The following is a 14,558-nucleotide window of genomic DNA, read 5'->3' as shown; positions in this document are numbered from 1 at the left end:
TGAAATAGAACAAAAATAACTTCAAAGTTTTGGAAACTAAACTTTAAGAGGATGTCTCTGAAAGGTAACAGTTACTCTCAGCTGAACACTTAGAATCACTGTAGAAATATGAATGTTAATGCTTGCAGCTGGTCAAATCCTTTCCAAGTCTGGGTATTAAGGCTTTACCTGAAGGGGTCCAACAAGCTGCAGAAGTGGAGAAGGAAGAAATCCAAGGACACATCCTCCTCAGAGCTTGGGGTTTCAACTAATTGACAGTCACATCACTTAAATTATCCAGACATGCAAACCTAACAACCCGCAACATGCCTCAGAGCACTTTCAGTCCAGGGTCTAAAGACAATTTGCACAAAGATCTGTGAGCCAGATAAACAGTTAACTGCTAGATACAGATAAAATTAATTGTCCAAGGCCAGAAAGAAGATGCAAAAATGCAATATGGAATCTACCAATGAGGAAACTGACTAAAATACATTTTGCTTAGATTGGCATGGAGAAACAGGGAATATAAGAATGTTCAACTACCTGAACACTTCTTAAAAGGCAGCATTGGAAAGAACAGATTTGAGTATTTAAGTGTTTATTTACATTTGGAAAGTTTTTTGGAAAATAACCACTTTGCCTCCTGGCCAGCAAATACTGCATATCTCCCAAACCACAGACCCACCCAGATGCCTCAGCCATATCCACTCTCCTGGGTCTTCAGTGCTGTAGGACACATGCCAGTCAACCATCAAACTCCTCTTCCCACAGGACTTGTGGATTGTTTTGGTGAGTACAAATGCAGGAGAAAGCAGCAGGCTGTCAGTTTGATCATTACGAAATCCATCATCATATGGGCCAATTAAAATTAAAACCTTTCACTCTTCTCGTTTTAAGAGAGCTTTGTTAAAATATTCCAGCAATTCAGCCTTCCATATCAGAAAGAATTCTGGCATACAATTTTGAACCTATATCACAAAAAAGAATTGGAAAACTTGTCATGTGGAAAGGCAGAATACAAGGCCATGGATTGCCTCTCTGAAAACAACCTGCTGCTAACTCCCGTGAGACTTAAAATCAAGACTCAGAGCACTCCTAGCTGAAATGTTTGATCTGAGAGAGGTTCTCTCTCTCTCTAGCTGCAGTGTAAAAAGAAGAAAGGTGAAGCTAATGCTGAAGAAGAAAGCACAATTATATTTTAAAATTGCTTTTAGAAAGAGGCGGTGGGAGCTTTGTCCACTGGCACAGTTGGAATGGCATAGAATAATCACACCACTACGTGTACAAAGGCAAGCAATCTTATAGAGGCAGAGAGACAAACCACTCTGCTGCAATCACTGCTCTCTCAAGAAATATGTTCTGACTAGGAGCTTTGGCTTTAAATCACTAAATCATGTTTGCTTTGTAAAAATGCAGAGTGTTCTTTGCCATTTCTTTCAGTCTTACAAAATCCCAAATAAAACGTCTACATCCTACTGCATTCCTTCTTTTATTCCAGGACACAAATTTCAGTTTCTGGAAAAGCTACTTGCACTTTCTAGCATGATACTCCAAAGCATTCAGAATTAGTCATTTAATCTCTATCCAGGCTAAAATGGCTTACTAGGGAAATCTCAGCCTAATAAATTATGTATAAGAATTCTCTCTTTTATGTAGCGTGTGCGATCATTTGAGCAGTAATATCATTTATGGCTGCAGCAGAATGAACTGCACGAATACACAACCCAGTGTAAGTTAATATTGGTCACAAAGCTCATACACAGAGAAAGAAACATCTGCCAAAACCAGAGCACTTGCAAGCACTGCCAAAGGCCCTTCACATTCCTAAAGAAGGTGCCAGCAAACTTGCACCTTATCACAAGCAAAAAACAACGACAAGTAGCTATCATGCAAGCTTCTCTCTTCTTACGCTTCTACTATCCAGGAGCTATGAATCTCAGGCTGGAAACTCAAAATGTTTAAATATTTGTTGGGGAAAAATAGACCTCCATACAGCCTGTGAATCTTGCTGCCCTCCAAACCCGCAATATTCCTCTTTCTTCTAGCACAGTCTCCATAAGGGAGAGTTTGTCACTTGACCATCCCACATACTCTCAGTGTCTACACTCTGGTTCCTCTCTGGGATTCCAGAAATGGAGAGAAACATCAAGTTTACATGTTTTAATTTTACAATGGCGTTACAGAAGGAAGTGCTCAGAGAAATCCTCTGTCAGCTTCCTTTTAGCTGCAAAGCCCTTGAGCCTGCCATACAGCCACCAGCAGCCACACACTGCAGTTCCAGTTTCTTCAGATGTTGGGGAGAGAGTTGCTGCAGCTGATTCCCCTCCTGCTTCCAGTTAGATGAAAATTTCAATAACCAATAGCAGAAAGAGTTAATTATAAGGTCTCCTCTCTCTTCCCCTTTAGGAAAAAATTAGGCTTTTTAAGTTTTCTAGAAAACTAAATTTCTTAGTTTTCTAAGTCTGAGCTCCAGCCAGAGGTAACTAGACAGCTAATACCTTCAGGAGGGATTTTAGTCGCTTGAGGAAACTGCTCAGGGGGTTACCTGACAGTAAGCTGACAGTTTTAGAAAGCAGGGTATTTCACCCATGTTTGTCGAGAAAGTGAGTGAAAGGAAACTGTTTTCACAGCACAGACTCGGACAGACACAGTGTGCCAGGGACAGAGCACTGGAAGCGTCTCCCTTGGCCACGAAGTCCTCAGATGTCACGGGCAGTAAGATTTCATAACTGCAGCCCCGCTCTAGGGAGGGCATAAAGGGGACAGAGACAGACGCCTCCTGCCCTCCCAGCTCAGCTCAAAGCAAATTCAAGACCAGTAGGAAGAGCGGCACAAGGAATGGAGTGAAGATTTTCCACTTTTTGAAAACAAAGTGAAAACTTTTCACTTTGCCTAAATCCAGCTCTAGAATTAGCTAAGGCTGAGACCAATTGGTTTTAGTATCTGACAGTGCTCCTGCCTGTCTGCTTATTTCTGTCACGGTCGTTAGCAAGTGGACCCAGACCCCATTAAATGTGGGGGACATCCAGAAGGTCAGAACTGCTCACAGGCACCGAAGGGTTTGGGACAGGGAGTCCCATCTCCACGAGGGAAGGGGTCACTGGAGGAGACCCAGCAGCCAAGGAATATGTGAACATGGTGAAAGAGTGGACCGATGCCAAAGCTAGCTGAAGCTGAGCAAAACTTGGCCAGAAAGCTCCTTGCACTATGCAGTAAGACTCTACATGTGGCCAAGTGAAGGCATATGCACCCTGGAGATGGGGACACCTCAGAGGAATAACCAAGTCTAAAAATATACCCATGAGATCCTTCAGGCATAAATAAATCCCCAAAGATGCTTTTTCATGTGTTTGGAATCTGTATGAATATATTTGGGATGAATACACAGTATCTACACTTCAACTAGTTGAGTACTTTTGGAGCCAGAGATGAAACTGTTTATTGAAATGAAAAGTGTAATTCTGGTATTTATATTCCGAAGGATATGCAATACATCACAAACGTAACTCACAGAAGGTACCAGTTCATCTGAATTCTACAAAATTCCATTTGCAGAAATAGACCAGGAGAAGTGTTAGAAGCGACAGGCTGGGGAGCTATTTCTAGAAGAGATTTGCAGATATTTATACCAGATTAAATTCCAAACTCTAAAAAGTTGGTTTTTAATGTGCAGTATCTTCAGTCTCTAAAGTATCTTACCTTTTATGCATTTCCAAAAGCATATATTATTTACATTATTTACCATTTGCATTCTGATTGCAATCAGCCTTCTTTCAATAAAATAAATAAAATTACAGTCTGTTAACCTAGATCCATCAACCTCGCACTTCCATTATCAATCAATGCCACTTTTCTGCCGACTGTAACTCAATTAAATTCCAATTATTTGAATAACTGGATGAAAATTGCTATCACAAAATGTACCCTTCACTAGGAACATTTTGTATAGAAAATTGACACCCAGGAATTATAATAGTGTGGTTAAAAAGTGTTTTGTAACCTGGGCTGTGAAAAGTTACGTGGATGAACATGGAGGAAAAGATAATAACTTCTGAAGCAGGCATTTGATTCTAAAATTGGGACTTTTGGCTCAGAGCAGATCCAAAATGATGCAACTCTGCTAGCCTTACTGTGAGCTTTAAGAGAGTTGGTCCTTCTATGCCTCGAAATTTGTTATTTCTACTAACATTTTAAAAAAAAGTAGTTACATATTCTTAGAACATTTTACTACATTACCCACCATGTTATTTTAAATATGCCAGTCAGTGATACTGATGCATTAGGTGATCTCAGTACCAAATTATTTAATTTCTTTTATTTCTTACATTAATTAATGATTGTTAAGTAGCTGTTTTTTAAACTTAATGTTTAACAGGACATCTCTCGTAACCTTCTTACAGCTGTGTATCTTCTTGTCCTGCAGGTACTCAATGTCATTAAAAAAAAAAAAAAAGTCTTATGAGGAAATTCTCAAGTATAAATTTCCTTCTTAGTTTTTAATTACACCAATTTTCTGCGAGAGCTTCAATTTATTTGACCAAACTGTGGATAGCTTTTCGGTATAGGGCAAAAAAGAATGGGTTGAACTCTTTGATATCTGTAACATATGCAGAAAGAAAACATCACATCATACTGTTTTAGTTTCAGTATACCAACCCTAGGTACAAAAAAAATATAAAAAAGTCGATGCATTAGTCCTAAAGTCTGATTTTACAAAACAGACTTCAAAGATGAAAAGGTTTCTAGCTTTTCAGGTGCAATTACTTGGCACCTGGAAGTTACCAGGGAGAACTACAATCGTCAGTGAAGATTACATAGAGAATTTAAAATGGGATATTAGGTTATGATGATTTGCATTTGACAGGATAACTTGAACTGGCATAGAGGAAGAAACAAAAAGAGGCAAAAAATTAAGGGTAAGAAAATGGAAACATAGATAAGCAAAGTAATTCCAAGATGTGACTGATACTAAAAAAAAACAACTCTTGGTAGAATGAGTCATGTTCATATTACTTTTCCATTGTGATTACTGTTGTTGACTTTTGTTCCATATATTAGATTTCATACCTTTCCTTCTACTTTCCTGGTAACTTTACGCAACACCCCTAGCATCTTTTTAGCTGCTTTACAAACTAAAGTAGCAGGAATTAGCGAACACTGTTTATCGCAAGTGCATGACAGTTCACAAATATATTGAAATCTCCTTCATAGAAATGTAAAATACTTTCACATATACACAGTCCAACCCCCCATAAAACTATTTACCATTGGAATAAATACTTATGGCCTTTTGACTCTACATGCTAGCAGTGTCTCTTAGGCAAGCTCTGAAAATCCTTCTTATAAAAGAGGCTACGAAGAATGCCAGAATTCAAGCAATTCAGTTTGTTTTTTTTTCATACAGAGAGTCCTTAAAAGCGTTTATATGGTGTATGTTAAAATCAAAGCTACTCACCCTTTTTCTCAGGTTGTAGGTCAAAATGAGATTTCTGGAGAAGGAGTGTGAAAAGGCTGTATAGAACTCCAGCACTTTCTGCAAGGCATCTCTCTTAATCACATGAAGATCACAGTAAGTCAAAGCCCTTACATTAGCACAGGACTGGGCGAGGGTAGACTCCTTCCAGAACACATCACCAAAAACGTCTCCTTTACCTAGGGAAAAGTAGCAGCATTTCTTTCAGTAACAGTACTATTTCCATCAAAAATAAGAAGGAACATACATCTCATTCATGCAGTCAAAGTTCTTCTATTTTATGTGGTCAGAAAAAAATTCTGCCTGGAAAAAAAGAATCTTTGAAATAGTTCATTGATAACCTTTTTCACTATCTTTTTGTTAATTACAACAACACAGCAAAATTGTATAATAAACCACGATCAAAGAGTGTTTCATGTGAGAAGTCTTCTTTAAATATCTGTAAAGGTCTTCCTCTAAAGATCAAGAAAAGTGGTTCATTCTTGGTTCATGTTCTTTTCTGATCCCTTTCAAGGAGATTAATTAAAAGGAAACGCTTTTTCCCTTTCTTCTTTTAACTGCCACGCAAATGATTTGTTTCTTACATCAATATTGTCGAGTTTTCTTAATCTGGCTAACAATTACCCACTATCGTGTCAATAAAACCATCTTGTATAATACGTCAGTGCAGTTACAGGCTGTAACGAAACACTACTATACATCAGTATTAAAGTAAGTTTGCCCTAGTACACTAGGTCATCATCAGAAAAGTCTGTCTTTTCAACAGTATAAAAGAGCAGATTTCAATTGGTGACTCTAACGCTTTTCAGCTGGTAAAGAGTCTCAATAAAATCTTTCAGTAGTTGTGCATGAGGGCCCCCATATAATAAAGCGGAGGTTTAAGGTAACCATGTAATCCAAAACAAGAAGAGTACTGCTTACTTATCACAAAGATAATACTGACAAGGCAAGAATATTTAGCTGTTACAGCTTGGAAGAAAGAAAACATGACCATTTACTTACAACCTTCCCATGTGCCTGTCTCTATGAGCTTGGGGCAGCCAGTGAAATCGCTACTGAGGAATACTGAAACGAGGAAATTTGCACCAGTCTGGGCACTACAACACAAGGAAAGTACACCAAAATCTAACTGAGGAGGAGCCCCCAGTCAGGATTTCACTGGTTATACTCCAGCTCAGGCTGGATGCAAAAAGGAGTGTTTAGAAGTTACAAGCTCCTGTACAGAGTAATGGTAATTTTTTCCCAGTTTTCCAACATATAATGCTAACAAGATACGAATACTCAGTTCTTATCTTGATAATGAATAACTACACTATTCTTGTTTTGAATGTTGTTTTTTTTTCCTAAACCTCTGCTGTGGTGAAATATCACCCCTGCATATCACTTTTAGGACAAACAACAAAGAAATGCATTCACAATGTTTATCAAGTTGTGGCAGGTGTGGACCAGATGGTCCATTGTCTTACACATAATATTTTGCCCATAGTAATTCTTAATGCCAAAGCATCAAAATACACATTAGTTTATTGACTTCACCTGGTCCCTTTTAGATTTCATTCCCTAAACAAATAGTCATGTATGAAAGCCTATACGAAAGTCAAGAGAACTATCATGAAAGAAAGAACTATCATCAAGAAAACTTCCAAATTAAACCCAGAACTCCCATCACAGACTTTGAGTTGTAATTCCATCATTACATAATGTCTTCCATTAGATGATAAGCATTTTATCTTTGAAGAGAAGCTGTCAGCCTGATGGTAGGCTACATGGTAGTGCAATAAGCTGTGGTTCACACTGACGTGGTCCCAGTCTTCCACAACAGCCCTATGCAGTCCACCTGCCAGGACGAGTTTTGTCTCAGAAATATAGTCTATGCTCCTCCACAGTGTTCAATTTTAAGTGTGTATATACACTGAAAACAGCTGTTCCATAAGGACATTTTTCCCCACAAAGTTAAGGCAAAGGTACCGTAATGATACCCTTTCTTCCATCTCTAGTCTCTTTACATAGGACAGCGCCAACATCCAGAAATACTACAAAGGCTGCATATCAGTAAGCATGGTGGTAGTCCAATAGGCCGGTGCATAAGCAACTTTTCATTTTAATGGCAATGACTTTTCCCATTTTCAATTATTTAAACATATGCTTTTTCAGTAGCTACATTAAAAATGGCCAAAGAAAAAAGCTTCCAGGCACTTAAAATAGATCATCATCTACAAGGCTTTTAGACAGACAAACACACAATATATTCAAAATTGAAGTGAAACAATTTTTATGCACCATAAAAACTGATATGCTTCACTGGGTAAAAATGGATTGTTTGCCTTTGGAATAAATATGCTTTTACTCACAATCTTCCAGGCAATTAGCTAAACAACTGTTTTAATTAACGCTCTGGAATCTATCAAGTATTGAAATGTGCCATCACTGATGAGTAACAGTTAAAGCTGGGAGTCCAAGCATAAGGGAGAAGAATTCTAGCTCATTTCTAAGCCTATTTCTTAGCATCTCTAGACAACTTTTCCAGCCTTAAAATGACAGTAATTATTTTACTGTCCTACAGCTGGAGGTGCAAGTGCAAACAGTATGGAGAGGCTTTGCCTACATACGAAATGACATGCAGCAGAAGTTAGGTATGTCTTACTCTTTAAAATTTAGTTCTGATTTTCACGTAACACAGACACAACTGCATCCTTCACCTGTGGCAGCAACTCTGATTTCCCGCTCCTATTCGTGACTCCTGCAAGACTCCCCCTCTTGCATTTTCCTGCCACCCCAGGGAGCCACTTCCCATTCATGGCAAAAGCAGCACACGAAGGAGCTACATCTGGTGGGTGCCCATGGAGCCAAACCAAACAGAGAAAAGCAACACATGAATCACAAGCTGAGTCAGATCACAGAAGCTTTAGTTTATAAGAAACAAACCAGGCTAAACCTCAAAGTTGTACTGTTTTCTATCATTAACAATTTCCTTGAATTTAATCGAGTTAACAGCCAGTAATCTAGTCGAAAAATCAATACTACGTTACAGTTCGATTTCCAAAGCACAGCACACGTGCAAGCACCACACTGCTTTGTCTCCGTCAAGTGTGTTTTCTAAATGATGCATACCAAAAGTATCAATCTAGATTGTCAGATTCTAAGAAACCCTTGTGTTTGACATTCATAGAAAAATGAGGGAAAAAAGGAGGAGTAGGAAGTCTTTATAGTAAGCAGGAATAGAAATTCCACTCAGGAGTATCTGCACTGGATTAGAACAGTTGTCCTCTTATCCATGATAAGGAACTGTGTACCATCTCGCTTCATTTATATGTTCTCCATAAAGTAAGATCAATCACTCAGGAAAAAGGAAGAAAAAAAGAAAGAGGGCAGATTAAATGGCTGTTTTATCAAAAATATCTGTAATTGGAAAGCAAGAAGAGTAAGGTGAGACTTCTGAGCATGCCAGAAGGTGGTTGGCAAAGTCTATTGGCTGCATTGGAGAACCTGAGTCAAAAGCCTCTCTTTATATATAACTCCAGGCTTTATATATTTCACCTTTTCTCTGAAGAAAGATTAAAAAGCTAGAGAAATGCAGATGGCCATTTGTTTGTCAGTACTTTGCATTTCTCATTCCCAGCTTGCTGAATTCCAGACATTTGCCAGGAACACTATCTGTCAATCACACTTAAAGTGGATGATCTAAGCTTTTACCATCAATCATTTATATTCCCTGCTGGATTTGTGGGCTGAGGACCTTTTCCACTCTCAGCTCAGTATGCACTAAAAAGTCAAGTAGTTTTCTGCCTTTTATGTTTGCTTGTTTGTTTTAATTACAATAACAAGTCCCTAAACTCTGAGATATTTAAACACTGAAGAATTATTTTATAAAACCAGCACCTTATTTCCATTCTTATGGAATGGAAACAGCACCTTATTCTTTCCCTATCTTTTCTCACATCAATTTTGCTATTTATCTTAGAAGTGAAAAGAGGATTTCTGTTACTACTGCAAATTCAGACTGAGTCAGGCAAAAGGTCAAGCCACATCCACTCTGTCTCCTGAAAGCAGGACCAGTAATGAAGATCTGATTATTGCAACTTAGCCAAGTGTTTTGCTGATTTTGTTCAAGAAAAAAAAAACACACTGGCACATTACAGCTGTATTGCCTTGATGTTCCTAACAGAACAGCCTTTAGTTTTCTCACTCCTATAAACAGGGAGTATTGAAGAGCTGAGAGAAGATATTCCACCCTACTCAGAAAAAAACATGACTTTATGTAGAATATTTTGACTGATAACCTACTTAGTTCACCTTTGGGTTCTGGGTGTCTGGGAGTCATGTTGCAGTTTTGCTGTGATAGCAGCTGGGTGAGAAGATAAGGCCATGGATTCATGTGCTGAAGGTCTTCCAAGTTTGGACTTTGATGGGATTGACACATATCCATGGATTTTCAATAATCAGACAAAATACTCATGTTAGAATTACTCTCAAATCAATAGTAGTGGTTGTTACAGCAGCCAACACCAGAATCTAGCTCAGGTCCTTTCCAGATCTACCTTCATCTGCATATTTGAACCTTACAAGAACTGTGATCTGACATAGTCTCAGCAGACCCAAAGGTAAGCTAGAATGACCAAACACTGCTTGATGGTACCTCAGCAGCAACGTAGCACTAAACCCATCTTGGAAATCAGGTGTTAGCAAATACTGCTATCTGTGATGCTGAACCACAGCAGCTGCTGCACCTGTACAATGACTTTCCCAGCACAGCCCCCTGCAGCACCCACACCGGTCTGAACCCTCAGGACTTGTTCTCCACCTCCAAGCTGTGGAAGACACCAACTGCTGTAAAGGCAAACACAGATTCTCTGTATGTTGGTCTCTATTCTACTGAATGCTCATTAAAATGCTGCTGAAATTTAAAAATAAACAAAAAACTTGACCTGATTTTTTCCCTTTTTTTTTTTTTAAGCCCCCTCCTGAACAGATTTGAACAGAACCAGAGAATCTGAAGTACACGCCACAGACTCCTTCCAACTGTATTCAAGCATAATTCCATTAAGGACAGTGTATTTATCCCTAGTATTCAAAGCTAGTGATCTGAGGGGGTCAAACCCCCTTTATAAACACAGAATCACAGAATGATCATGCAGAATGATATGGGGTTGGAAAGGACCTCTGGAGATCATCTAGTCCAACCACCCTGCCAGAGCAAGTCCACCCAGAGCAGGTTGCACAGGAACGTGTCCAGGTGGGGTTTGAATGTCTCCAGAGAAGGGGATGGCACCACCTCTCTGGGCAGCCTGTTCCAGTGCTCTGCCACCCTCAGAGTAAAGAAGTTCCTCCTCACGTTTAGATGAAACTTCCTATATTCAAGTCTGTGCCTGTTACCTCTTGTCCTGTCACTGGGCACCACTGAAAAAAGACTGGCCTCATCCTGTTGACACCCACCCTTTCAGTGTTTATAACTATTGATAAGTTCCTCCCCGCTCCCAGCCAAGAATCACTGTGTGTCTACTTGGCTTCAACTGAAAATCTTTCCCTCTCTTCTCTTCCCTCATCTCCTCCTTATTCAAATATGGCATGCAATTTATATTTTCCCATTTTACAGAGAGAAAACAGATTCAAGGAAAGTAGAGGCACTAGAGCAAAAATAATTTTTCCTCTTGGTGCATTGTTTTAAGGCAACCTATACCTGCCAGCCACTTTAAAAATAATAAAAAAAAACCAGCTAACATTTTGCATCAAGGCAGAGTATTCAGCATTTGTCCTGCAGATAAATTGCACAACTTGACAGCCACTGAATAGCCTGTAGTTTGGTCCTCCAACACAATACAGCTGGCAGGAGATGATGCATTGAAGTGATTTGCTGCTTTGGATTTTCTTCAGATTTCTTAAGTGCAAACCGAGACACGTAATGAGAAGCGAACGACCAACTGCACTGCAGGGAATGCACTATTTTTCATTAACCAGAGGTTTTAATCACTTCTTTTCCTCTAAAATAAGACCTTAAGGAGAAAAAGCCGGAGCATCAGTGCCACAGAAACCAAAAGAAGTGCTGCAGCGACAATAAACTGAAGTTGCGCTGGCGGTGATTTGTCTGGTGCAGGAATAAAAACACAGTGTATCCGTTGGTGTTTTAAACACAGCTTGGCAACATTTTGCAGACAGTTTACTATACAACTGCATCAATTTTCTCTGTTGAAGCACATTACTGTACAGACAAAATAAAAACATTTATTTCAGAGCACAGGATGAGTAGCAACAACATGAATTAGTTACAGCTAAGATTTCTATTATTATTATAATTAATGTGTTTATTTGCCTCTCTGAATAGACCGTGGATTATGTTTCACTACTTGACTTATTGTGATGAGAAGAAGAGTTTTAAAATGACAACTGGGCCCTAGCAGGCTTATTCACAAAAAGCTAGGAGGCTTCACCGAAATCTGAATCATTTATCCTTATTTGGTTTTTAATGGTTACTGTAAAAAAAAAATGTTATAAATATGTGGCCAGTTTCTACAAACCAGCTCAAATAACTAGAGTCACAAACGCGTTTGAATTTATTGGTATTGGTTAAGTAATAGGAAAAACACAGCTCCATCTGCATTGTTATTGCATGGACAGTGCTAGTTCTCTGACCAAAAACTCTATATGAGAAGCTCAAATTGCAATATCCTCAGAGTTACTCCCCAGTGACTTAGAAACTGGCTTCATGTTATAGCTATTGCTTGAAGCTTACATTAAAGCCCCAAAATTTGATATTTTTTTTTATATTTCAGATAAAAGCATTCAAAGAGTTTAAAATAGTAGATTTTGCTTTCTAAAATACATCAAGGAAATATTTTTAAAACCTCACAAAGTTCATAGCTATAGAATACCGCATTTTATTTAATATTTCTAGCAACTCTTGAGGACAAATTTAACGTTTCAGAAACATACCTCTGAAAACAGTTTTAATTTGAAACTTGGAAAAAAGAAAGAAAAATAAGTGTTCCATGAAGACTTTTGTTCTGGATTTTTTTAATGCAGCTTTTCAGTGAAAGAAAATAATCTTCTTTCTCCAAAGTTCTGAGACAGAAACAAAACCCTACCCAAAACCAAATTAATTCAGTGGTTCACCTGCCAAAAATCAGGGCCTTTCTAGAAGCCCAGTTTTGATTTCTTTGTTAAATTATAATTTCTACCTCTTTCCATCTCCGTTTGGAGTATGAAGAAATATGAAGTGTGATGGCAAGCCTATTTAACACAGGGATACCAAGGAACATGCTGGAACAGAGAGACTCATGTCTACCACATCTCAATTTCAGCTGTTAGTGCATCATGGATCACTGCTGCCAGCAACCTGCCAGATGTTAGCATCTTCCAAAGGGGACTTCTTCCACATGTGCTGGCATCTGACTACTTAAGAGCACATTATACAAAGTTGCATAAATTTGCAACAATAAAACATGAAACTGTAGCAAAAAATATCAACAAATTGGAAGTGCCAAGAAGTTAATGACTGAGACCTCTATTCACAGGGAATTAGCCTCTTTCCCAGTTATTCCAGCAAGTAATTAATCAAGTGTTTTAAAATCCTGTTTCTCCAATATCCTGCACAGTCTTAGACTGTCTACAGATATCAGTGGACAGGAACTCTGGTGGTTCTTACTTTTAATGCTCTACCAGAAGACAGACATAGAATAAGTAATGTCTGGCTGAAGTCTCAAAACAGGCAACTCCTGATGTCAACTCACGCTACATTTTCTAGATGTCTGAAGCATGGAATAAGGAATAGCCTCTATCCAAAAACACCACTTGGAATAAACCTGTACTTCTCAATAAAAGTTTTAGTGCTGCTCCTACATCCACCAAGAAATTAAATTTTTGCATTAATGTAAACTGCTTTATGCCAATGTCTTTTTAAATGTTTAGCCTGAACTCCACTTCTAATTCTTTTGCTAATAGTTTGCTTGAACACACATCAAGGAACTCACACTTTTGAAACCACTCCTTCAGTTGACATTCACTGAATCACTTCACAGAAACATACAACTCATCTGATCTGCCTATATATGTCAATCTGAAAAAAAAAAGCTTTAAACTATAAATAGAAAAAGGACAATAGAACTATTGAAGATAAAGCTGGATTTTAATTTAAATCACTGCTTTTTCAAAGCACCACTGGTCATGTTACACTCTTATTCAATAGCACAAACAATGCTGTGACGTTAGATACTGTGTTTGAAAATAATAAGAAAACTCTAATGCCATCCATAATCCTGCAACCACTTCTTAAGCCTAAAAGCACAGCTTGGCATTTTTAACACAGCGAGGAGTACCTAAATTTAAAAGTCAGGTAAAAAACGAAGTAGAGAAGTAAGGACTTTTTCAAAAACTTGGCATTAATTAACAATAGGCCCTCAAACACACAATTAAATTCTGAAAACGGAGTTGTACACAAAGCATTTTACTTTAGGGAAACCAGAGTTAGCTCAGCTACTGGGGACAGTCTAAAGATAGCAGCATGGGCTCAGCAGAGTTTACTTATCTGATATCTTCAAGTCTGCTGAGAAGCAATCTTCACATGATTGTGTGGAAGATGCAATGTTTTTCCACTGAGAAGGTCTAAGACACACGTACTTCTGCAACTGCTATTTTCCCTCCCCTAAAATAAACCATCCCTGTGGTGCAGTTGCCCTCCCAGGTTGCACTGTCCTGTCTGGATGCAAATCTGTCCCACCAAAATCTGAATCAAACCTCTTGTGCCTACATTTGAATGAAACGCTTATGGCTAAATGAATGAGCTAAAGCAATTGTAAAGAAAACAAACAATTATTCTTATAACATTCCTTTAAGATTGCAATTGGATCAAATTAAATCAGCAGGAATTTCTCCACACAAAGTAAATGGAGCATTTAATATCCTGCTGAAACAAAACATGGCACACCAAGCTCTCCTACAATATCATGTTAAAATCACAGTCTCCAATCTTCTCAATGTTACAGCTTTGTAAATAGTGGTAAAAGACCTGCATTTCAGGGACATCCAATTTTCACTTCCTCAGCTGACAGGTGATCTTAAAAGTAAACCTATGTGCATTCAGCCCCCCACCACATACCTCCGCCCCCCTTCC

At 38.5% G+C, this 14,558-nt stretch overlaps 1 protein-coding gene across 3 annotated transcripts in view; it reads right to left on the bottom strand.

Annotated features, from left to right (window-relative positions):
* The window catches only part of KCNH1 (potassium channel, voltage gated eag related subfamily H, member 1), a 174,714-nt gene that overhangs the window by 72,572 nt on the left and 87,584 nt on the right, over positions 1-14,558 (bottom strand). For all 3 annotated transcript variants that reach the window (XM_014951312.1, XM_014951310.1, XM_014951311.1), the window contains exon 9: positions 5,438-5,634. In XM_014951312.1, coding sequence (XP_014806798.1) covers positions 5,438-5,634 — 197 coding nt within the window. The remainder of the gene's footprint in view (positions 1-5,437; positions 5,635-14,558) is intronic.

Source organism: Calidris pugnax, unplaced genomic scaffold, assembly GCF_001431845.1.
Source record: "Calidris pugnax isolate Ruff unplaced genomic scaffold, ASM143184v1 scaffold24, whole genome shotgun sequence".
NCBI classification, from domain to species: domain Eukaryota; kingdom Metazoa; phylum Chordata; class Aves; order Charadriiformes; family Scolopacidae; genus Calidris; species Calidris pugnax.
This window is presented reverse-complemented; position numbering and strand designations above follow the sequence as displayed.